Source organism: Mustela lutreola, chromosome 13, assembly GCF_030435805.1.
Source record: "Mustela lutreola isolate mMusLut2 chromosome 13, mMusLut2.pri, whole genome shotgun sequence".
Taxonomy (NCBI): domain Eukaryota; kingdom Metazoa; phylum Chordata; class Mammalia; order Carnivora; family Mustelidae; genus Mustela; species Mustela lutreola.
In genome coordinates, this window is record NC_081302.1 from 62,873 (window position 1) to 86,599 (window position 23,727).

Below are 23,727 nucleotides of genomic sequence, written 5' to 3' on the forward strand. Positions count from 1 at the left end.
TAGCTGGGGCTGGGTTGAAACAATTAACTGGTGGATTGAAGTAGGCTAATTTGCTTTTAAAAAAAAAAAACCCTGTTGACTGAATACTGTTCTGAAAATAAACTTATTTTCTGTCATTTTTCTCTTTTTTTGCTATTAACACAGATCAAACAAATCAAATACCTAATTCTTCACTTTACTTACTTCTTCACTTTAATCTCTGACATGTCCTTAATTCTAAAGATAAGAAGAACAGAATAGCAAACGAATCCACTTAAAGTGTAGATAATTCTCTCTCCTTTTATCAGAGTTGAGAAAACAGATACAAATGAGAATTCCATAACAGGCGAACCTAAAAGATCCTTTCTCGTGGTGGGATGTGAAGAAGCCGACGCTCTTCACCAGCTGGGTCCCCTACGTGTGCAGGACACGGCCAGAGGTGCCCCCAGGCCACAGCCACACCCCCCGCTTTCCTTGTGAAGATCTGTACAGAGAACCTGTTGCCTATGAGCTGCCTCATCTTACCCCAAGGGTCTCACTGTCACATGACTCAAGAAGTGGGAGATGATGCCTTGGTAAGCACTATTATCAAGCAAGTGAAAACTTATTTCCAAATATGTAAATGAGATTCTTCAGAATGCCTAATTCATGTCAGATTTGAGGAATTCCTTCAGTTAGCTGGTGTTTATAATTTACTAGCAACACTGAGATCCATTAAAATACTGATAGTTAATGTTCTGCTTTGCTAGGTTCACATTTGAATATAATTATTAAAACTATTAGATAGCCAAATAATACCAGACTGGAATCTAAAATGAGAAACAATAGAAAAAAAAAAAAAAAGAAAATTTTGAAAGGCAAATATAGAAGGCAACCCAAAAGGTGGCCAGCCCCACACCGCCCCTCAGTCACACTGAGCACTGTATCCCCTCCCCGTGATGTAGGCTGCAACTCCCATGGGGTATGTCCATGTGAAGAACATTTCTACCATCTCTTAGACATGTGGCAAACTCAGAAACCTTTTTTTCTGGGTAATTATTAATAAAAACTTTACAGATATGAAAGCAGCTTCTGACTTTGCCAGCAACAGGTGTTAGACATCTCTAAACCTGTTTCCTAGTTTATAAAAGGGAGTTCATCTATGTCCTACCCAACCAATCTTAAAAGTGAGTCTAAGCCAAAACTGGGAAGTGTATATGGAAGTGCTTTATACCAAGGTAACCCGTCATACAGATGTATTATTGTTTTAAATCAGTAATCTCAAAGTGACTTTCGGAAAGCCCTGGGGACAGATCTCAGGAAACTCTCAGAGGGAGTACTGCGTTTTTACCTACTTACTTTCCAGCTTTGAGGTATAACTGACAGATCTGTAACAAAGTGTACAACATACTGATTTGTAACATGTATACATTATGAAAGGATTACAATCAGTTTGTGTCACCTCACATATTTGCGTTTTTGATGAGAAATTCTACTCTTAGCAAATTCCAATTACACAATACAGTGTTATCAACAGTCATTAGGTCATACATAAGATCCTTGACCTTAATCTTATAACTGAATAACCTAGGACTTTCACTAACCTCTATTTCCCTCACACACTAGTCCTGTCAGCCACCATTTTACTGTTTCTAGGAGTTGGACTTTTTTTTTTCACACTGACCTGTAAGTGACACTATGCAGTATTTGTCTTTTTTGTCTGGCTTACTTCACTTAGCATAATGCCCTCCAAGTTCATCCACATTGTTGAAAATGGCAGGGTTTCCTTTTATGAGGCCACATAATATTCCATTTTCTTTATCCACCCATCCATTGTGGACACTGAGGTTATTTCCATACGTTGGCTACTGTGAATAATGCTGTGATGAATGTGTAAACAGTGCCCACAGTGGCACTGCTGGATCATATGGTAGTTCTATTTTTAATTTGAGGAATCTCCACACTGCCATACCGTAGTGGCTTTACTACTTGGCGTTCCCACTAATGGTGCACAAGGGTTCCCTTTCCTTCACAACCTTGCCAAGACTTGCTCTCCTGTCTGTGCGATTTTAACTACTCTGACAAGTGTGAGGTGATACTTCCTTGGGGTTTTGACTTCTATTTCTCTGATGAGCAATGGTGTTGCGCACCTTTTCATGTACCTGTTGGCCATCTGGGATGTCCTCTTTGAAGAAGATCTATTCGGGTCTTTTGCCCCCTTTTTTATTGGGTAATTTGTAGGTTTTTTGCTGTTGAGTCGTATGAATTCCTCACATATTTTGGATATTAACCCCTTATTAGGTATCTTGTGTTAAGATATTTTTCTCTCTCCATGGGCTGCATTTTCATTTTATAAATGGGTTCCTTTCATGTGAAACTTTTTTTAGTCCTAATGTAGTTCCATTTGTTTATTTTTATTTTTGTTGTCTTTGCTTTTCATGTCAAATACAGAAAATGATCTCCAAGACTGGTGACAAGGATCGAATCCTCTATGTTTCTTTCCAGGAATTTTATGCTTTCAGGTCTTGTGCTTGAGTCTTCAGCCCATCTTGGCTCCACTTGTGTTTCCGGATCAAAGCCCTATATATAATAAGCACTGAGAACACAGCGGCTCACTCATTGGGAGTTCCACTCTGATCCATACTCTAAGTAGGAGTCAGCAAACTACGGTCCACAGACGGCCTACTGCATGTTTTGTAAAGAAAATTTTATTGGAACACAGCCCTGTCCACTATGTATTGCCTAATGGCAGAGTTTACAACTTGTAACGGAGACCAGAGAGTCTGCAAAGTCTAAAATAGTTACTACCTCTCTCTTTTCCATCGGTGCTGGCTGTGCTGGGTCACATGGATGTCACTACATCACAGCAAGTCCTTCTCACCCCTCCCCCACCAAATTCTTGGGAGTCCCAGAGTCAAGAGCAAGAGCACAGCAATGCCATGGGACAGAGTATATGTCCAAAAGCCAAATGTCTTTAACAATAAATGAGTAAGTCTCAGGTTGTTTTTATTTTATTTATTTATTTTTTTAAGATTTAATTTACTTATTTGAGAGAGAGAAACAGGGATAGGAAGAGAAAACACAAGCAGGGTGGAGGCAGGAAGAGAAACAGCCTCTCCACCGACCAGGGAGCCTGACACGGAGGTTGATGGCAGGACCCAAAGTTCATGACCTGAGCCATCAGGTGCCCAAATTCTCAGTTTTTTGATAAGCATTTCATATTTAGTTAGAATAATCAACAAAGTACTCAGGTAATTAAAGCTACATTTTGAAAAGCAATATTTTATTATGTAAAATTCAATGTAGGAAAAGTACTGTAACTGGAATTCAAATCCATAGCAACTAAAATTATTTCATATGTGGTCCAAAGCATAGTACCAAAATACATTAATGTTTAAAAATTTCACAAACATTAAAAAATACTGTGAACACATAATTGCAGAAAGCTCCATTAAGTCCTTTCAAAAATAAAACGGCCTCAGACTGCAAAAAGGAAAACCCCAGATGCTGTACCTAAGTTATTCCTGTCCCCAAATAATGCCCTTATGTTACCTCAGCAGCCCTTACGTAACAGCGGTTATACACCACGGGCTGCACACCCATCAGGAGACTGTGAATAAAGTCAGTGGCCAAACTGTTGAAGGGGCAATACTTCAAGCTGTGGTTCACATGGTGGCAACGCTCCTGTCCTAGGGGCTACAGCACGCAGACGCCAGAGAATGCTCCCGGCACGGGGCACAGGTGTCTGGATCACCAGCTTACAATGGCATGAGCGCGGCTCCCTCCCCTTTTTTAAACTACAGTGATGCGCACACACACAAGATCCAGATCCCAACAGATCACTTACAACTGTGTAGAACTCAAAGAACAGGTTATTCCCACAACATGTTTCAAGTGCTTCAGAGTTCACACTGGTACAATACTAATTTTCTTCCCTGTTTTAATCATACTTTCTACTTTTCAAAACAGATTATCTGTTCTGTTTTGGCTAAATAGTATATACTAGTTTAAACTAAAAACGGTAAGATCTATGACAACTCAACTTTCAATTTTTTAACAGATTGCTTCTTTCTTAAGAATGGTTTCTAGATGTTTCTATACCACATTTATATTTCTAGTTTCTGATTTCTTTATAAGGAGTAAGTATACCTTGCGAGTTTTACTCGAGGCTAATTGATACACTTCTGGATGCCCTTTCTAACCCATAAAACGCTGAATGGGAGCTTCCGAGCAAGCGTGCGCGCTGACTCACCCTGCCTCTTCACTCTTCTGGGAACCAGCCCACGCCGAATCTTCAGCCTCGCCCCTGCTCCCATCATGGCCCTCCATGGAGACTCCCCCACCAGTTTCTCGTGCTCGGATGAGAGCTCCTGGCTGGTACAGCTGCAAGGCTGGCCGGTCCTGCCAGGACAAAGGCGGGGGGGCAATTACCCTTCCAAAGGCTGAATATAGGAGGGAGCAAAATGCCTCTACTTCCAGGATCTGATGATCCTAATTAGCTAAAGCAAATCATCTTGCAGCTAAAAATCTAACTTTTTCACATCACTATCTCAGACACCAGGCATTTTGAAGTAAAAAAAAAAAAAAAAAAAAAAAAAAAAGCCATGAAAAGGAAGACAGTAAATATTTAAAATAACCTGAAAGAAGGTAAAGTTAGTATCTGGGAAAATGTCACGCTCAAACCCAGAACATCCCCAGAGCCAGTGGAGTCCTGGCGTTCCCCTCCCGGGTGGAGAGGTGAAGGTGTGCACACACGTCTCAGCCCCTCCAACTCATCAGGCAGGGTAAACACTCAGCCTGAGACAAAGCAAGGCATGGCCAGAGGTGGCTTTTTAGGGCCATGAGCCGAATTTTTCTTTCTTTCTTTTTTTTTTTTTTTTTTTTTTTTTAAAGATTTTATTTATTTATTTGACAGAGAGAGATCACAAGTAGGCAGAGAGGCAGACAGAGAGAGAGGAGGAAGCAGGCTCCCTGCTGAGCAGAGAGCCCGATGTGGGACTCGATCCCAGGACTCTGAGATCATGACCTGAGCCAAAGGCAGAGGCTTAACCCACTGAGCCACCCAGGCGCCCCACCATGAGCCGAATTAATAACATCTATAAAGAGCACTTTCCATGTGGCTTATTCCGGAACTGTCTCCACCTGACTGAACTCTGAGGTAGAGGAACACAACAATGCTTGAATAAAGTGTGTAAAAGGGACGTCTGTGTGGCTCAGTCACTGAGCGTCTGCCTTCAGCTCGGGTCATGATCCAGGGTCCCGGGATCGAGTCCCATGTTGGGCTCCCTGCTCCCTACACCCCCTGCTTGTGTTCCCTCTCCTGCTGTGTCTCTGTCAAATAAATCAATAAAATCTTTGAAAGAGAATAAAGTGCGTAAAATACTACTAAACTGTTTCAGGACACCAGGAGGATGAGGCTAGCGAAGGACCAAGGGACACTGAAGGTCAAGGACCAGGAGCACCAGCAGGAAGCCAGCCAGCTCTGTCCTGTAGGAGAGGGGGACCAACCAACCCCTGGCTCAGGGGAGCCTCCTGCACCTGCACCCCTTCCCTTGGCCACCTGGGGGCCCAGACACATCCCACAAGATGTCGCTCACCAACTCACCTCTACCCACCCGCAGGCCCCCCAGTCACCACCAAGGCATTTACCGGCATGCCCTTTGCCCTTAGTGGAAGCCTGGCCGGTGAAGAGAGCGGGAGAGGTCTGGGCGGGGGCAGCGGGTCTGAATCCCTGTGCACACAGGGGTACAGGGGTCCCATGCTATCTCCTGCCTGTGGCCAACACACACAGTCCTGCTTTTTCACCAGGACAACACTGGTTGCACAGACGGAGACCAGCCAGGCCTCATGCAAAAGGTGCCATTATGCACAAGGCACCTTATTTCCTCCAGAGCCTCACAGTTAATTGAGAGGAGGCCCAGCACCTAAAGATATGCAAGTACAGACCACTCACTGCCGCATCAGAAGGCAGCTGAGCCACAGTGTTCAAAAACAACTTCTACCCAAAAGACCCACGGCTAGACCTGCTGTTCCTGCACTTCAGGTAACTACAGAAACCTCTGAGTGATACAGATGTGGTTAGTCAAGGCTGCAGACGGCTCCCCTCAGGGTGCCAGGGGGCTCAGTTGTTGGGCATCTGCCTTCAGCTCAGGTCATGATCCCAGGGAACTGGGATCGAGCCCTGCGTCAGGCTCCCTGCTCTGCAGGAGGCCTGCCTCTCCCTCTCCCACTCCCCCTGCACATCCCCCCTGTGTTTCCTCTCTCACTGTCTTTATCAAATATATTTTTTTAAAAACCACATTACTGACACCAGCAACACCTTGGGTGGATCTGAAGGGAATTCTGCTGAGTGAGAAAGCCAATTTCAGGTCACACATTGTGTGCTTCCACTTCTAAAGCACCACTGAAATGACAAAATCATGCAGACAGAGGACAGCGTGCTTGTTGCGGTCAGGGATGGGGTGGCAGGAGGGTGTGGACACCAGCCTGGAGAGCCTCGGAGCCCTCGATCATCATGCGATTGGGTGGTGGGGGACTGGTCGCATCATGGGGCCTGGCCCTAAAGGGAGGGGACTCCATTAGTAGTGCTTCTCTGCAACAATGTGATCTGAATAAAAATTAACCTCAAACTCTTGAGGGGAAAGAAAGCCATTTGGTGGACTAAGTGGACAATTCCAACCCTTCACCACCTACACGTATCTGACGCATATTTATGAGCCACTGACGGTCTCCTGATAACCAGTTTGTTACTAGTAGCGTAAGAGAAAGCTCCAGAGTGTCATGAAATGCAAGCCCCTGGGCAATGCACTCCCTGAGAGTGCAGAACCCAGTAGGGGCAGACTTTCCACTGTCTAAGAGTGTGTGATCCGAAATCTCAAGACTCCTAATGTAGATTTCTCTGTTTCGGCTAAACAGAGGAACTTCTGTTTGGCAAAGCAGGTGTAAGCCTACAGATGTGCAGTTTATACTTTTAAAGCTGATGAATGAACGAACAAAAGAACCTTGTTTCCCAGGCGCTCTGCTTTGGGTGCTGGGCCGCCTTCACTCCTGTGCTCTCTCCCGGGCCACTCTGCTGCCTCCACAGGGACGCCACTGTCCTGGTTCCCCTTCTTCCCTGTGTCTGGGGGGACTCCTTTCCCCCATTTTGGCTCTTCTTCGTTTCTCCTTGAAAACTTGTCTAACTCACAGGGAGCTCTGTGCTTTCTGCTGTCGTCCACGTGGCATCTTTGTGTTTCAGGCTCTTTTTCTCGAAATCTTCTCTCCATCTCCCTTTGCTCTTTATCACTGTCATTCTGTGACCTGTGATTCAATACAAATTCTCAGTAACCTTAGTTAGGTATACTGCTTGTCGAGTACCTATCTTCCCATCCAGACTACAAGTTACCAAAGAGGCAGGGAATACCGAAGTCTGCTTGTCAGCGCATCACAGGCATGCGCGTAATGGGCACAGCACAGGCATTCAAGAAAAAATTGTTGAAAGATGAATCAATAATAGTAACCACAGTATCTACTGTTAACCCTAAACGACATACCTAACAGGCATATGTACTTAGTTTTCTAATTCTCAGTAACCCCCCAAAGTAAATATAACACCCCCCTTTACAGATAAAGTCCAGGAGACCAAACGGCTCAAGTGACTTTCCTAGTGGCCCAAGTCCACGTCCATCAAGACACAGAGCTGATACTGATGGCTTGGTTTCTGCTTCAGGTGTAACTCAAATTAACTGAAATTTACTCCTTTTTATACATATAAAATTACACTGGTAAATGCACAAAATATAAATAAGTGGCTGCTTAGCTCCTTTGGTTCTTAAAGTCTTTCCCTTCACAACCCACAGGTAAAAATCCTCACATGCTATCTGTGGCTACCCCTCAAAACAAAAGCAGCAGGATTGGTGGGGAGAAACAGATCCATAAGCAAATGTAAATTCATGCCAGAAACATGACAAAAGGCACTGCTACAGTATCATAAGCAATGATACAAACAGCAGAAACCACAGTGCTAACAGATCACAGATTTCATAATCATGTATGAATTAATTTTACAAACAAACCAATAAACCAGAACCCCCAAAAAGAAGGAAACTTTTTTCTTTTTTTTAATCACAAGTCTGTGTGGAAGAAAGACAGTAAGAAGTCATTCAGAATCCCAGCACTTGGACAAGAGAGTGCGAAGGAGATCCTCAAGACCTAAAGGGTGGTAACGGGAATCCAAAGGAAGAGGCCAGGGCAGGCACAGCTAAGGAACCAGGAGAAGGCTGTGTCCCTGCTTCGAAGACTTGAAGCTGCAGATAAAAGGAACTAAGCTCCTAGTATGATCAAGGAGAAATAAAGGTGTGGAGGAGCGTATCGTGGTAAAACCCCTGAATTCCATAAGCAGTATGAAATACAAGCACTTGTGCCAAGACAGGACAGTCTGTGATCCTTCACGTGGTCAAAGCAACAGAAGCGTGGGCTTACTTTTCCCTGGGCTCCTCCACCAAGCTCCCAAAGGGCGTGGGCTTCAGGACAGCACAGGGCTCCCATTTTCCATCTCCGATATCCACTTCCTCTGCTCTTTCTTTTGGCTTTTCAGTTGGTTCCTCCCCCTTTTCTGGTTTCTTAAGAAGCTAAGAAATTATAATGTCAGGAGAATGTCACTTTTGGAGTATTTTATAAATGAGGATGTTTAATAATAATTAAAAATAGAAAACAACATTGAGTGCAAATGTCTGGATAGCAAAAAAATGTAAGCTAAAGATGCAGCAATCAGGTTTTTGGTTAAATACTGAGGGGAACATTCAGTCAATGAAATACTATAGTTATGAAGAACAATTTAGGACAGCTAATGTGATGAGAAGATGCTCTTATTAACAAATGAATGTCCTGGTCTCTATGTTTATACACACAGAGAAACATCCAATGCTGGCAACACTGTGTTAATAGTGATGATTTTTAGGCGGTGGTGGAACTGCAATGATCTTTCCTTTTGTCACCAAGTTCTAGTTTTTTCTAAAATGAACAAGTGCTGCTTTTGTAATATGTAAAAATATATTGTTTAAAATGTTGCTTCTATACCGATGACTTTTAGAATAACCTTTTTGAAAACACGTCTTATTCTTACTTTAATCAGCCTGAGCAGGTTGTTGTCTTTGAATCTGGGCCTTCTCCCAATTCTCTGCATACTTTACTCTTTGAAATTCAAGTGCCACAGGTAAGTCAGTTTATAAAACAAAAGTAGAAGGCATACTTCTGAACATTTTTTTCTAACTTATAAAAATGAGCATATTTTAAATTGTACTATAGCAAAATTACACACAGATAAATTTCAACTATATGAGTTCATTTAAGGGCGCCTGGGTGGCTCAGTGGGTTAAGCCGCTGCCTTCGGCTCAGGTCATGATCTCAGGGTCCTGGGATCGAGTCCCACATCGGGCTCTCTGCTCAGCAGGGAGCCTGCTTCCTTCTCTCTCTCTCTCTGCCTGCCTCTCTGCCTACTTGTGATCTCTGTCTGTCAAATAAATAAAATCTTAAAAAAAAAAAAAGAATGAAACAGAAAAGGGAAGACCAAATATGGAAATTTGTTTCTCATCACAGATGTGCACTATGCTAATGTACATGCTCTTCTTCTGCCTGTGGGGTCTGTGAATTTAAACATCTCCTTTCAGATATCTATTGATATTTATGTTTTAAGGTTTTATTTATTTATCCAATAGTGCACACACATGGAGAGGGAGTGGCAGGTAGAAGGAGACGCAGACTCCCCGCTGAGCAGGGAGCCCCTACTTGCAGCTAGATCCCAGGGCCCTGGGATCATGACCGCAGCCAAAGGCAGACACTAAACCGAATGACCCACTCAGGCACCCCTATTGACATATATATATTTTTAAAGATTTTATTTATTTATTTGACAGAGAGAAACACAGTGAGAGAGGGAACACAGAAGAGGGAGTGGGAGAGGGAGAAGCAGGCTCCCCACAGAACAGGGAGCCCGATGTGGGGCTCAATCCCAAGACCCTGGGATCATGACTTGAGCTGAAGACAGACGCTTAACAACTGAGCTACCCAGGTGCTCCGACATACTTTTTTTTTTTTTTTTTTTTAAAGATTTTATTTATTTATTTGACAGAGAGAGATCACAAGTAGGCAGAGAGGCAGGCAGAGAGAGGAGGAAGCAGGCTCCCCGCCGAGCAGAGAGCCCGATGCGGGACTCGATCCCAGGACCCTGAGATCATGACCTGAGCCGAAGGCAGCGGCTTAACCCACTGAGCCACCCAGGCGCCCCATCCGACATACTTTTTAATTAAAAAGGTAACATATGCTGGTAATAAAAGTAAACCACAGGGAAGTGTAATAGTTTGTTTCCACCCATCCATCCAACAAATAATTTTGTGCACCTGTGAATCGTTTTTACCTCCAACACCTCTGAAACCAAATGTGTGGTGTCCTTTCCAACACCATTTCTCCAGCCCTCCAACACAGACTTGGGCGTCCTATAATTCTATTCAGTTTGACACTAGCTAGCTGGAATTAATGTCGGGTTACACAAACCTGTCCCCACTTCAGACATCTGAAGGTACCCATGGCCTCAGCCACCTGTCATCTCACTGGCATATGGAAGACACTCCGGAGATGGCAAGGATTTTAAGAGCTATGTGCCAGGAACGGGGGAAAAAGACTATGTCGGGTACTAGGAATATAGTTGTGAATAAGAGACAAGTGCCCACCATGAAGGAACTCACAGGACGTTCTAGCTGAGTCAGTGGTCGCCATGGGGGGAGGGGAGTATGCAGTAACAAAATAGAAAAAAAGTGAACCAGATATTCTTAGGTGTCATGCTACAAACATCTACCAAAAAGAAAAAAAGGACAGAGAGATGTAGGGTGAGGAGTGATGGCTTCTCAAGGGGTTCAGGGAGGTCTCTCTATGGAGAAAGGATGAGGAAACACTTTTAAGAACACTTAAGTGTTGGGGCGCCTGGGTGGCTCAGTGGGTTAAGCCTCTGCCTTCAGCTCAGGTCATGATCTCAGGGTCCTGGGATCGAGCCCCGATTCGGACTCTCTGCTCAGCAGGGAGTCTGCTTCCTCCTCTCTCTCTCTCTCTGCCTGCCCCTCTGCCTACTTGTGATCGCTCTCTCTACCAAATAAATAAAATATTAAAAAAAAAAAAAAAAAAAAAGAACACTTAAGTGTTGGGAGAAAGCTCCCGGTGGAAGGAAGCAAGCAGAAGCCTAGCGTGAAATCAGACTGGCAAAGGGAGGAGGAGACAGGGAGGGAGGGGAAAGTGGGGGAAGGAGGTAAGAGGGAGGGGGCGGAGCCAGGCACTGGAGGAGGTGGAAGCAGATGCCCTGTTTTCTGTGCGTCCACCCAGCCCACATCTGTTTTTCATAAGTTTTGTGAAAAAGATCACACAAGGGGCGCCTGGGTGGCTCAGTGGGTTAAGCCGCTGCCTTCGGCTCAGGTCATGGTCTCAGGGTCCTGGGATCGAGTCCCGCATCGGGCTCTCTGCTCAGCGGGCAGCCTGCTTCCTCCTCTCTCTCTGCCTGCCTCTGCCTACTTGTGATCTCTCTCTCTGTCAAATAAATAAATAAAATCTTAAAAAAAAAAATCACACAACTTTGTTAATAATGTAATCTATTTCCTATACGATGTGTATATTCAGGAATTTTTTTTGTAACTTTGGTAAACTAACTTCCTACTTCAACTTAAGCTCATTACTTAGTTTTAGAGTCCTCAGAGGAAAATAAAAACAGCTGGGTTGCTTATATAATAGTTTTCTTTATTGTTAAAAATAGCCATGAAGCTCTCTCTCTGCAGCTGTCATTTTTATGATATTAACACAAACTCTTGTAGCATTTCTTCACGGATTTTATTTTTCAGGTTAAAAAAATTTTAATTCTCAAAATGATTTGTATATCAGACATCCCTCCAGCTAGTGAGCCCCATGTGACCAGGAGAAACTGATTTAGAAGCAAAGGCCTAGAAAAAAGCTTGAAGAAATGGCATGTTGTTCCTCACAGATAATGAAACTGTTTCCCATCAAGCACATCAGAAACTAATCTATGATGGATAAAGATGTAAAACAAATATATATACACGTATGTATGTATGTACACATATATACAAGTATACATGTTTATATACACGTATACATTATATGAATATATGCACACATTTATATAATCATATGTATTCATATATACATTCAATATACATGTATACATGTTTATATACACATGTATATGTTATATATACATGTATATATACATTAATATATGTATATTTATATATTCATATATATCCATACATACATTCAATATATGTATACATGAATACATGTTTATATATACATATATATATGCATGAAAATATCTATCTCCAATGGAATACTATGCAGCCATCAAAAAGAATGAGATTTTTGCCATCTACAACAATGTGGATGGAACTGGAGGGTATTACGCTGAATGAAATAAGTGAATCAGAGAAAGACAATGATCATATGATTACATAGTATCACTCATATGCGGAATTTAAGAAATAAAACAAGATCACGGGGAAGAGAGGGAAAAATAAAACAAGATGAAATCCGAGAGGCAGACAAACCATAAGAGAATATCATAGGAAACACACTGAGGGCCGCTGCAGGGGAGGGGTGGGGAGGGCTACCGGGGGATGGGCAGTGAGGAGGGCAGCGGATGCACCGAGCACTGGGTGTAATTTAAGACGAATGAATCCCCGACCTCGACCTCTGAAACACAATACACTATATGTTAACTGAGTAAAATATACATACATAAAAAAGAAACTAAACTGTGGCCCAGTTATGCCGACTCTGGCCTCTTCCCCATCCTCTCCCTTTCTACTCTATCTTCCCTCAAGTCCTGATCTGTTATTTTCTTTCTAAGATACAATTGTAATAAACCCCTAAAAGTACTTCAAAGCCTTCTTGAAATGAAGGAAAATACGTATTAGGTTGAAATCTAGGTTTGTTAAGGTCACCTGAGCAGATACTAACAAGGAGGGGGGACTCACACTGGAGCACCCTATTTTACATGGGGAAGAACTACTTCTGTGCACTAAACCACCCTTCTAAATGAACACATTAGTCAAAGGAGAAATTGGGCAAGAGAAACCACAGCTGGTACTGTAAAAAAAAAAAAAAAAAGGTAAAACCCAATCCCAAGAGTGAACCTTCACGTAGAAAGGCCAGTATACACTGAGCCAGCAGTTTCCAAATGTGTGCATTTTAGGCAGGGAGTCTTTTCTCTAAAAGAAAATGTAAGCAGAAGCCCAATCTGTGACAAGTAAGTGTGGGGTTCCTTTGGATGAAGTGCTGCCATCACACCCAAGAGGCCGGGCCTCCTCCCCAACAGTATGTCCAAGGAACCCCCAGGGCTCAGGGAATACAGTTGAGAACCACTGCTGTACTGCAGAGAAATGGAACCATAATAGCAAACGGAGGCTAACTGAAAATGTCCATACAAATTGGAAGAGCTAAATACTTGAAAAGCACAACTGTAGCAGAACTAGCTTTGGAAAAAAGAAACGAGCGGTTTCCTCAAAATTACCTTAATCCTTACTTCTCTCTCAGCAGCTCTCCTCTGTCTGTCTGCCTCTTTCCTCCTACACCTCTCCTCTTCTCGCTTCTTTCTCTTTTCCTCTTCCCGTAAACGCTTCTTCTCCAGCTCCCTTCTCCTTCGCTCTTCTCGCTTCTCTTCTCGAATCCTCTAGAGATGTGGAAAAGCGTGTGTATCAATTATCTCTGGGGACACGGCAGGGACAGGAAGGGTCCTCATCAGGTGAAGGGTGGACCTACCTGCTTCTCTAATTTTCTATTTCTAATATATTCCAAAAGAGGTGTGGTTCTTCTAGCTAAAACACAAAAATTATAATATAGTATTGAACTTTAAAATAAGATTTCTTTTCTTCATCTTAAATACTTGTTTCCAATTTAATCTTTAGTCAGCCTGGCTATTTCGGAAGAGCATGCGACTCTTGATCTCGAGGTGGTAAATTCAAGCCCCATGTTGGGTGCAGAGACTACTTAAAAATATAATCTTATAAACCAATAAATAAAATTTAGATGAGCATACATTGTATTGGGGGGAGTTCCTACTTCATCACTATAAAGTCAAGTCATTTGGAGGGACTGACAACTCTACAAATAGTAGGCAACGAATTCCTGATTCTCAAGGGAGTCTCCATATTACTTACAAAGATGCTATAAAAGCAAAAAAGAAGAATGAGTACCACACATTAGACTTCCCAAACACTATGAGCATCTTCCCATTTTTGCGGATATTTTAAAACATTACATAACCTGGTTATAGATTCACTTTGATTCAACACATATTCTGGAAATTTCTTCCTTTTCTGCTTTCCAGACAATGATGTTAAACAATGTAGATTCTTGTCATCTCTTGTATACACTCCACAAACCAAAATAACCAGATGTAAAAGTTTAGACAGTGACCCCACAGGGTACTTCATCTAAGCAACACTAACCACCCAGGAATAATCTCTCTGTAAACTCAAACTCAATGCTCAGCTTTCATGCCCCGGATGTATCTGATCTGCCCTGGAATTTGGTGCCCAAATACCAAATATGGTGGGCCTCAAGGCAGTCTCTTGGGGAGAGTGGTTTTGAGAAACATGTATTCTCCATGGCAGTGGCTCACAATGCAGGTGGGAAGGTGGAAGATGGTGTAGGTCTCTTCCACAGCTCTTTCAAGACCTTAGATTAAATGAGGGAAAGAAGAATCCCTGGATGCACTTGAAGACTGGCCATGGCATTTCTCGAATTCTGAGGATCAGGAATTAATCAGGAATTCTATAAAAGAGCCCTGGGCAGGGATTCTTAACTTGGAATTAAGGACTCCTAAACACCTTGACATAATGTGTCATATGGCTTCTGCCAGGAAAGCTCTGCCCCAGATTTAGGGCTGTGTAAATGTCCACATTTCATCACAGGTGCAGAGGCCAAGAAGAGCCCATTACCTCCCTGGACGTCTCCTATGCTAATCAAGAACTCTGGTTCAGGATGAGCACAGCTTATGCCCTCTGGAACAGGCAGTTGCCTCAAATTAGGGAGGACTCTTGCTCTGCACCATGGGAGTTTGGGACTTGTCGGCAAAGAGCAGGAACAAGACCTCGCCGGGTGACTGGAGGAGCTGACAAGACGCCACCATCTACTCCCTTCGCCAATGAACTACCTGCCTTGTTACCCCAAAGGATGAATAGGAAAAGGGTAAATGAGACCCTGTATTAGAAAGTGCTTTACAAACCATAAAAATGTATCATTTGTTAAAGAGAAGGTGCCTGGCCATGTAATACAATGCTAATTTAACTAACAACCTAACTGTTACCACTTACAGACAGCTGCTGCATCCTGGGCACTGTCACGATGACCTAGGAGGACACGGGGATGCTAAGTCTCAGGGCAGGAAGCTGAGTCCAGGTCTGTCTGCTCTACAGACCCTGCTATGCCACTGCATTAACCTGCAGCTTCAGAGGGAACTAATATTTCCATTTATTAAATTAATAAAAGGAAATTATGGAATTTCAATTATGGAAGTTAGTATTTCCAACCCTCATTGCTCTGACTAGATCACTTACTGGATTCTAAGGCCAAAATTTAAGAAAAGGGCAATTTGCCTTGAATTGCCGGATTAAGATCCAAACTTTGATGGGCAAACAGGATCACAGAAACAAAGCTCCACAGCCTCATTCTGGGCTACTAATTGTGAATAACACTTACTTATCCCATAAAACACTACAATGCACCTACTGTGCACCAGGCACTGGGAAAGGGGCTGGGGAAGGGAGAGGATATCCCTCCAGTGTGGGGGGTGTCTGGCCACCAAGGACTATCTCAAAACTGCCCAGAACTGGAAGACCCTGGTCCTTTTCTGTGGTTATCCTGTACAAGAGAATTTACAGCAAGGTGCAGGGTGGCGGGGTGGGGGGGGGGGGAAGTACTATAAATAATTTCTAAGCTGCTTTTTTTTTTTGCTCTTCTTAAATTTAACATGTTCTACAGTGATCTCTTGACTCACTTCCAGTAGTGTTTCCTCCCTCCCCAGTCTGCCCTGCCAGTAATGGTGCCTCCACCCACTGATCCGTTCAAGTCAAGCTCCTGGAGGCCTGAATTCTTTCTGTTTCCTTTCTTCCCACACCTAATCTGCCAGAGCATATGCAGACTCTGCCAGCTAGTGTAAGAAGCCCTCCCTGGACGGGAGCAAAGTCTCCCCACACTCCCCAAAGCCTGGTGTTTCCTCAGGCATGGAGTGTCTGGAGTGATGCCTGGAGTGACACGGGAAAACTAATCAGGCTCCCTTAGCAGTCTCAGCTATCTCCCAAACTCCAAATCTCTTCCCCACCTGCCCCCGACCCTGTTCCTGTTCCTACAGGCCCGCAGCTCAGCTTCCAGCTGTCTCTAGCCCCTTCTCCTTCCATGTCTTAGCAGGGCTTCTCTCAGAGGGCTCTCCCTCCCAGGACTGTTTCATCACACTGTGGCACTGATCACACGGACATGCCCTGGCTTAAAGCCTGATTACTGCTGCAGGTGTTTACTTCAGTTTTCCCCACGAGCAGGGCAGATACCTGACAGCACAGGCCTCATGTGTCCCATTCATGCTCACTCTGCACACCTAGGCTGAGTCAGTATCCACTCAACATGTGCTGACCAAAAATAGTCACATGCATGCTAAGCAGATTTTTATAAATATTAACTTTAGCGATTAAAAGATCCTTTGCACTACACACGCAGTAAACCAGCTGCTACAAAATATAAAACTCCATTCTCCACTCCTCACCTGAGAGCATCATAACTGTGAACAAATAAATGGAACTAAAACCTCTGGTGCTCTCCCTTAGTGGACTGGACAGATGCTCAGAAATATTTTTCCAGGTTGCCATAATTTTTTACAACCGGAAAACACTCTACATCCCTGCTAAGCCTGTCACAAGTGTGAATTTTTAAATAATCCTGAAAAGGAAGTAAATATATAGCTCAGTCAAGTAAAGAGAAGAAATGAGCAAACAGACCAATAAGTTCTCTAGTCTTTGCTTCTATGTCTCCCAGGAGAGTTTCAGGATTGGCATTAGGTTTCTCTTCCTCCACACAGTAAGTTTCCAAAAACTTCTTATATTCTGGATCTGTAAATTAAAAAAGAAAAAAAGAAAAGAAACATGTTCCTTCCCACATATGGGAGAGGAATTCTATTTGATAGGTGTATTTACTCTGGCGGTTTCATAATGCAGCCTTTGTAAAGGGACTCACCGTCTTCAATGCTTCCAGTTTTGGCATCTTTTTTCTTTATTTTCTTTTTGGCTATCTTCTGGAATGGGGCAAACTCTACCACCGCAGGATATTCTAGGCCTTTAACAGAAAACAAATTGCAAAAACCACTCTAAAATTCCACTATATTCATTTTGGAAAATAATGATTTAGCTTTCTTTCTTTTTTGGGGGGAGATGGGGAGGGAGAGGGAGAGAGAATTTTAAGCAGGCTCCATACCCAGCAGAGCCCAACATGGGGCTCAATCCCATGACCCTGAGACCAGAGCCAAAACCAAGAGTCAGATGCTTACCTGACCGAGTCACCCAGGTGCCCCGTGATCTAGCTTTTTTAAAGACTGACCATAACAACATTACATTTAAACTATTATTTTCAAGTACCTGCAAACTTAGCATATCAAACTCCAAATATGAACAAAGGACGAGTACTTACTTATTAAAGAAAATGATTTCTCATGTTGCAGTAGTAGTTGAATGCATTCAAAATTCATCAAGCTGCATACCTTAAAATGTCAATAAACCCTCTCTCCATTCCTGAAGAGTTTATCATAGCATTCCTTTAACTAGGTTCCTTAGTCACATTTTTTTTTTTTTAATTTTAAAAGGTTAATTCAAATCATCAATCTGTTATAGGAGTTCAAGGGAATTATTACGCTTAGAAGAGATACTTGGCTAAAAGAGGGGCCTCAGAGGGGACACCCAATACTCAGACAAGGTTTGCTTCAAACAGAAAAGTTCAGAACAAAAGCCAAGAGAAACTGATTTGGTTATTACGTGTGGGTGTATGGGAGTGGGGTTCAGGAACATAACGAGAAACATTCACTATTTACTTAACTGATGGAACACTTCCATGTCAGTACTGAATCCTTTATCCTTGTCAGGAATGGTCAGGTGACGATGATATTGCAACTCTTTTTTATCTGGACAATAATTTTGTGTTAACCTTAACTATTCAGAAGAAAGTCAAGGACCAGCAGGAGAGCAGGGCTTTGGACAGACAGGAACAATGCCTGATCCCCTGCTGCACCCACACGACTAGTACATAGATATTTACTAAGTAGGAGTTGACACACTTCCTGACTTCAAAACTTCTTACAAAGCTATGGTAATCAAAACAGTATGGTACAGGCATAAAAGAAGAAACAGACTGATGGATTAGAACAGAGAGCCCAGAAATAAACCCTCACATACATGATCAAATGGTTTTCCATGAGGGTGCCAAGACTATTCAATAGGGAAAGGACAGTCTTCTTTAACAAATACTGCTGGAGGGCACCTGGGTGGCTCAGTCAGTTAAGTGTCTGCCTTCTGCTCAGGTCATGGTCCCAGAGTCTAGGGATCAAACCTTGTGTCAGGCTCCCTGCTCGCTGTGGAGTCTGCTTCTCCCTCTGCCCTTCATATTGCTCATGTTATCTCTCTCTCTCTCGATTACGTGCATGCTCTCTCTAGTAAATAGAATCGTTAAAAAAAAAAAAAAAATACTGCTCAAGAAACTGGATATCCACATGCAAAAGAATGAAGCTGGACTCTTACCAGATACCACAGACAAAAGCTGACTCAAAATGGGTCAAACACCTAAACATGAGACCTAAAACTATAAAACCCTTGGAAGAAAACATGGAGGAAAAGCTTGACATTGAATTTGGCAAAGATTTCTTAGATGTAACATCAAAAGTGCAGGCAACTAAAGTAAAAACAGAAAAACTGGACCACATCACATTAAAACCATCTGTCACAGAATACAATCAACAGAATATAAAGGCTACCTATGGAGTGGGGAAAAAAAATCATGCATCTGATGAGGGGTTACGATCTATAATATATACCAAAAAAAAACCAAAAAACAAAAAACAAAAAAAATCTACAACTTAACAAGAAACAACTCAATTTAAACATGGGCTTTCCTCCAAAGACATACAGACGACCAAAAAGCACACAAAGATACTCAAAACCACTAAGCATTAAGAAAACACAAGTCAAAATCCCAGTGACATGCTATCTCATACTTATTATGAGGTCTGCTATTGAAGAAACAGCAAACAGCAGTAGTGGGAGGAGAAACTGGAGGCCTCATGCCCAGACGGTGAGGGTACAAAATGAAGTAGCCTCTAAGGAAAACAGTATGGCAGTTCCTCAAAACATTAAAAACATACTTACTATATGGTCTAACAATTCCACTATGGTTATACCCAAAAAACCTAAAAGCAGAGTCTCAAAGAGATACTTGTACACCATGTTCACAGCAGCACTATTCCTAACAGCAAAGAGCTGGAAGCAACCAACGTGTCCACTGACAGAAACAACATGTGGCATATACCCACAGTAAAGTATTATTCAGCCTTAAAAAGGAAATTCTGAGACATGCTACAGTATGGGTGAACATAGAAGACACCATGTGATATGAACTAAGCCAGTCACAAGAAGAGAAATGCTATTTGATTCCACTTATATGAGGTATGTAGACTAGGAAATTCATTTAAAAAAAAGAAAGAAAGAAAGAAAGAAAGAAGAATGCCAAGGGCTAGGGGTCGGGGAGAGGTGGGGAATTATTTAAAAAGAGTCCAGAGTTTTAGTTTTGTAAGATGAAGAGAGTTCTGGAGATGGGCTGCACAACAGTGTGAATGTACTTAACACGACTGAACTGTGAGGAATGCCTGGGTGGCTCCGTCAGCTGAGCACATAGAGCATCTGACTCTTGGTTTGGGCTCAGGTCATGATCTCAGGATCGTGGGATTGAGGCACTGGCCTCTGCACTCGGGCGCAGAGTCTGCTTGTCTCTCTCCCTCGCTTCTGCTTCTCCCTTCGCACGTGTGTGCTCTCTCTCAAATAAATGAAATCTTAAAAAAAAAAAAAAAACTAAGATGATAAATTTATGTTATCTTTACCATAACTTTTTGAAAAATAAAGGAAAAAGGCACTTGAATAAAGAAGGATTCAACACAAACATTGACTAGTTCAAGATTAGATCTGCTTCTCCTTACAGGAAAGACTACCCTTGGCCTCAGCCTAGTCACTCTTGAAGGGTATTTTGTTGGCTCTCAGTGAGGAAGAAAACACTTATCACCAGTGGAGCTGGGTGCAGTGGGAGGAGTTTGGTTGGTGAGGCAGATACAGAGAATACGCTCTTACAGGTGTAGAGGCTTGGTCACAACGGACAACAACAGGTGACAGTCTGACGGGAAGGAAGACAAAGGCAAGATCCAAAAACCACAGAGAACCAGAACCATTTAGAGTAGAGGGAAATGTCCCTGTCTCAGCAGGCAATGCTGTTCAACGGAGTCAGAAACTTAAGTTCGTTATTACAGTCCCCTACATGTCCAGTAATGGTATAATTATGAGAAGTATTCTGTTTAACATTCTTATTTTTAAAATTTTTTTCAAGATGTAAGTTTACTTATTTTACGGGTGCTGGACTGCTCAGTCGGTTAAGCCTCTGCCTTCACCACAGGTCGGTCCTGGGATCGAGCCCTGCATGGGGCTCTCTGCTCAGTGGGGAGCCTGCTTCTCGCTCTCCCTCTGCCTACTAATTCCCTTGCTCGTGCTCTTTCTCTATCAAATACATAAAATCTTAAATGAAAAGATAATTTACTTATTTTAGTGTGGGAGGTGGGGCAGAGAGAGAGAATCTTAAGAAGCCTCCTCATTAAATGCAGAAGCTGATGACTTAAGAATCACATGCTTAACTCACTGAGCCACCAGGTGCCCCAAAATGACTCTGTTTCAAAAGACAGGAATGTAACTGAATAATAAACTTTAGAAAATTTCTGTTGCACAAGAGTAAAGTGACTTGGTTTTGGAACATAAGAAAGTGAAGTTCACGTACCCAGAAGACTCACTTATATGAAAATCTTAATATATATATATATATGGCTTGTCTCTGATACAAGGAATGGATGGGAGTCCTTTGGTTTATGTATCTTAAGTTTCAACGTAAGCACACAACCACAGCAATACAATTGACATTATGCGCTTATTTTACACTGGTTTCTGAGAACTTATTATAACTCACAAACATTTCCAGCAAAACTTAATTCACGGACTCGGAGATCATAGTAAAGAGTTTAGAAAGCCAAAGATCCAACCTTTACTGTCGATGAAGATATAGCCATCGAAACGATCTCTAAAAAGAAGGATGTCATCAGGATCTCTAAAATTTATGTATGCTCTTGAGTAAAGATGAGGATAAAGACTGAAATGAGAGAGAACAGTGAGAACAGTTAGTCAACACGTAAGACTTCTCGATGTTGCTCCGTCTCTTTGACAGACACAACAAACTGAGACCGGTGCCACAGAACACCTCTCAGCCAAGTAGGATCCGCGTCATCTTCAGCAACAAAACAAAACAGAACAAAGCAAAACCCACACAAAAACCCGCACAAAAATATAAGGAAAACATTACCCGAGATCTTTTCAGTGACTTGGGAAAGACGCTTAAGGTCAGTATCTTGCCTACCAAGCAGCAGCTGAAAGCCAAAGGCAAGGTCATTCCAAGGTCACCCCTCAGCACACATGCGGACCGGGGACCACCGCGCCGGGTCACTCCTAGGAGTCCCCGCCGACCCCGCGCACCCCGTGAGGCGCTCGAGCGGGACCTGCACGGCGGCGCGCGACGCGCGCGGCGCACGAACGAAGCCTCCCCGACCTCACACCCCACCTCCTTCGTCGGCAGGAACTTCCAGCCCATTCCACGGAGGGGAACACGGAGGCTCAGACAAGCACGTGCCGAGGGCGCAGCCAGGTAAACGCTGGGGCCGGGGCCGCGCCCCGCGTCACTGCGGGGCCACCGCCTGCTCTTCGGCCGCACCCGTTTTCCCAAGCTTCGGTCCCCGCAAGTCCCCCCGTGGCTCCTTCGCACCAGACCCGCCTTCCCCGCCCGTGCCGCGTCTCCCCGACGGCCCCTGCGCGACGTCCAGCCCGAGGTCGGCTGCTCTGCGCGGGAGAGAAGCGGCGGGCGGCGGCGTCCTCGGCGCCCCCTCCTCCCCGGCGTGACGGGCAGCCCGAGAAGCCGGAGGTGCGGGGCGGCGGCGGCGGTGGCGGCGGGCGGGTCCGAGCCGGGACGCGGGCGCCCGCCCCGCAGCCGCACGCTCTGCCGCGCGAACCGAGCGAGCGAGCCCAGGTCCGGCCGGCGCGGGCGGGCAGACGCGGGCACGGCTTCCGCGCCCCGCAGCCGCCCCGCAGCCGCCCCGCGTCTCCCTCCAGCGCGTCTCACCTCAGGTCGGCCGTGAAGAACTCGAAGTAGTCGTGCGCGGGCAGCGGCTGCAGCTGCGCCTCCAGCTGCTCCTTGGTGAGGCCGGGAGGCAGCCGCCGGATCACCACCTGAGGAGACGACGCACGCGGGGCTCGGCGGCCGGGGAGGCCCACAGGTCCGCGCGCCGCCGCGGCCACGGCCGGCCGGCAGGGCTGCGCCTCACAGAGCCCCTGTCTCCGGAGCCGCGACGACGGTGCGCGGGACCGGGCCGGACCACCGCGCGGACCCGCCGGCCCCGGGCGCCGCTCCTCCTCCGCACGCCAGGAAAGGCCGCGTCGGGCCGGGCGGGAGAAGGCCCGCGTCGGTCCGCTGTCCGCGGTGCTGAAGCCGCAGGCACAGCCTCGCCCCCTCGGCTACCCCGAGTCCTCCGCGCCTTCGCGCAAGACCGTCCCTCTTCTCGCGAGGTTTGCGCGCTCACCCGCCTCCGGAACACACCACCCTTAGCTCCGCCTCCCGCCGGCAGAGGATCCCGCCTCCCCTTGGCCCCGCCCCACCCCGCTCAAGATCACCTCTTCTCGCGAGGTTTGCACGCACCTCTCCGTTTTTGCTTCGACCCACCCTGTTGAAGACCCTCCTCCTATCGCGAGGCTTGCCTGCCCCGCCCCTTGCCCCCCCACCTTGCTCAGAACTGTCTTCTTCTCCTCGCGAGGCTTGCTTGTACCGCCCCCACAGCCGAAGGACGAGGCTGGTGGCACCTCTGGTTCCCGCCGCGGCGACTCCCGGCGGAACTGGACTTCCACAGCAGACACCTTTTCCCTCCCGCTCGGGCCCCGCGCGGCAACGGCCGCCCCGGAGCCTCCCACCCCCTCCTTCTCTGAGCGCATCTTGCACCCGCTGCGGAGTCAACGCTGCCTCCCACCCGGAGCCGAAATGTCGCGAGAACTGGGCCACCGTCCCTCCCCCCGGCCCATGATGCTCCACGTCCACCCCCCACCCCCCCCGCCCCCCCAACGCCCCAGAGCCTCGGGCGTGCGGCGGACCCGGAGTGCACGGAGCCAGAGCGCCGCGAGGGGCGCGGGCACGCGGGTCTCGGGACGGTCCGGGAGCGGCTCGGTGCGGGAAGGCCTCGCCCAGTAGCCGGCCAGCGGGAAATCAGTGACCACCAAGGCGGGGGAGGGGGGACTCGATCCCAGGACCCCAAGATCAAGACCCCCGCCGAAGGCAGACGTCCGACGGACTGGGCCACCCAGCTGCCCCTCATTAACAAGGTTCTAAGAAATGCTTTCAAAAAATCACAGAATTTGA

The 23,727-nt window shown here is 45.2% G+C and overlaps 1 protein-coding gene across 5 annotated transcripts; it reads right to left on the bottom strand.

The window, feature by feature from the left end:
- Window positions 1–3,213: 3,213 nt before the first annotated feature.
- UPF3A (UPF3A regulator of nonsense mediated mRNA decay) lies at window positions 3,214–23,347 on the bottom strand. 5 transcript variants are annotated; one of them, XM_059144655.1, is made up of 10 exons: window positions 23,100–23,343; window positions 22,444–22,550; window positions 21,317–21,423; window positions 17,218–17,316; window positions 16,983–17,093; window positions 13,753–13,808; window positions 13,517–13,663; window positions 8,419–8,567; window positions 6,960–7,257; window positions 3,214–4,359 (listed from the first exon to the last, which is right to left on the bottom strand). In XM_059144655.1, the coding sequence occupies exons 1-10, from the start codon at window positions 23,304–23,306 to the stop codon at window positions 4,207–4,209; spliced, it is 1,434 nt and encodes a 477-aa protein (XP_059000638.1). In that variant the 5' UTR covers window positions 23,307–23,343; the 3' UTR covers window positions 3,214–4,206. The 5 variants fall into 5 exon arrangements, 4 of the variants coding, with proteins under 4 accessions (XP_059000638.1, XP_059000637.1, XP_059000639.1 ...); XM_059144654.1 differs by having other exon boundaries at window positions 13,505–13,663; window positions 23,100–23,341; XM_059144656.1 differs by having other exon boundaries at window positions 4,223–4,359; window positions 7,145–7,257; window positions 13,505–13,663; window positions 23,100–23,342.
- Between the last annotated feature and the right edge of the window lie 380 nt (window positions 23,348–23,727).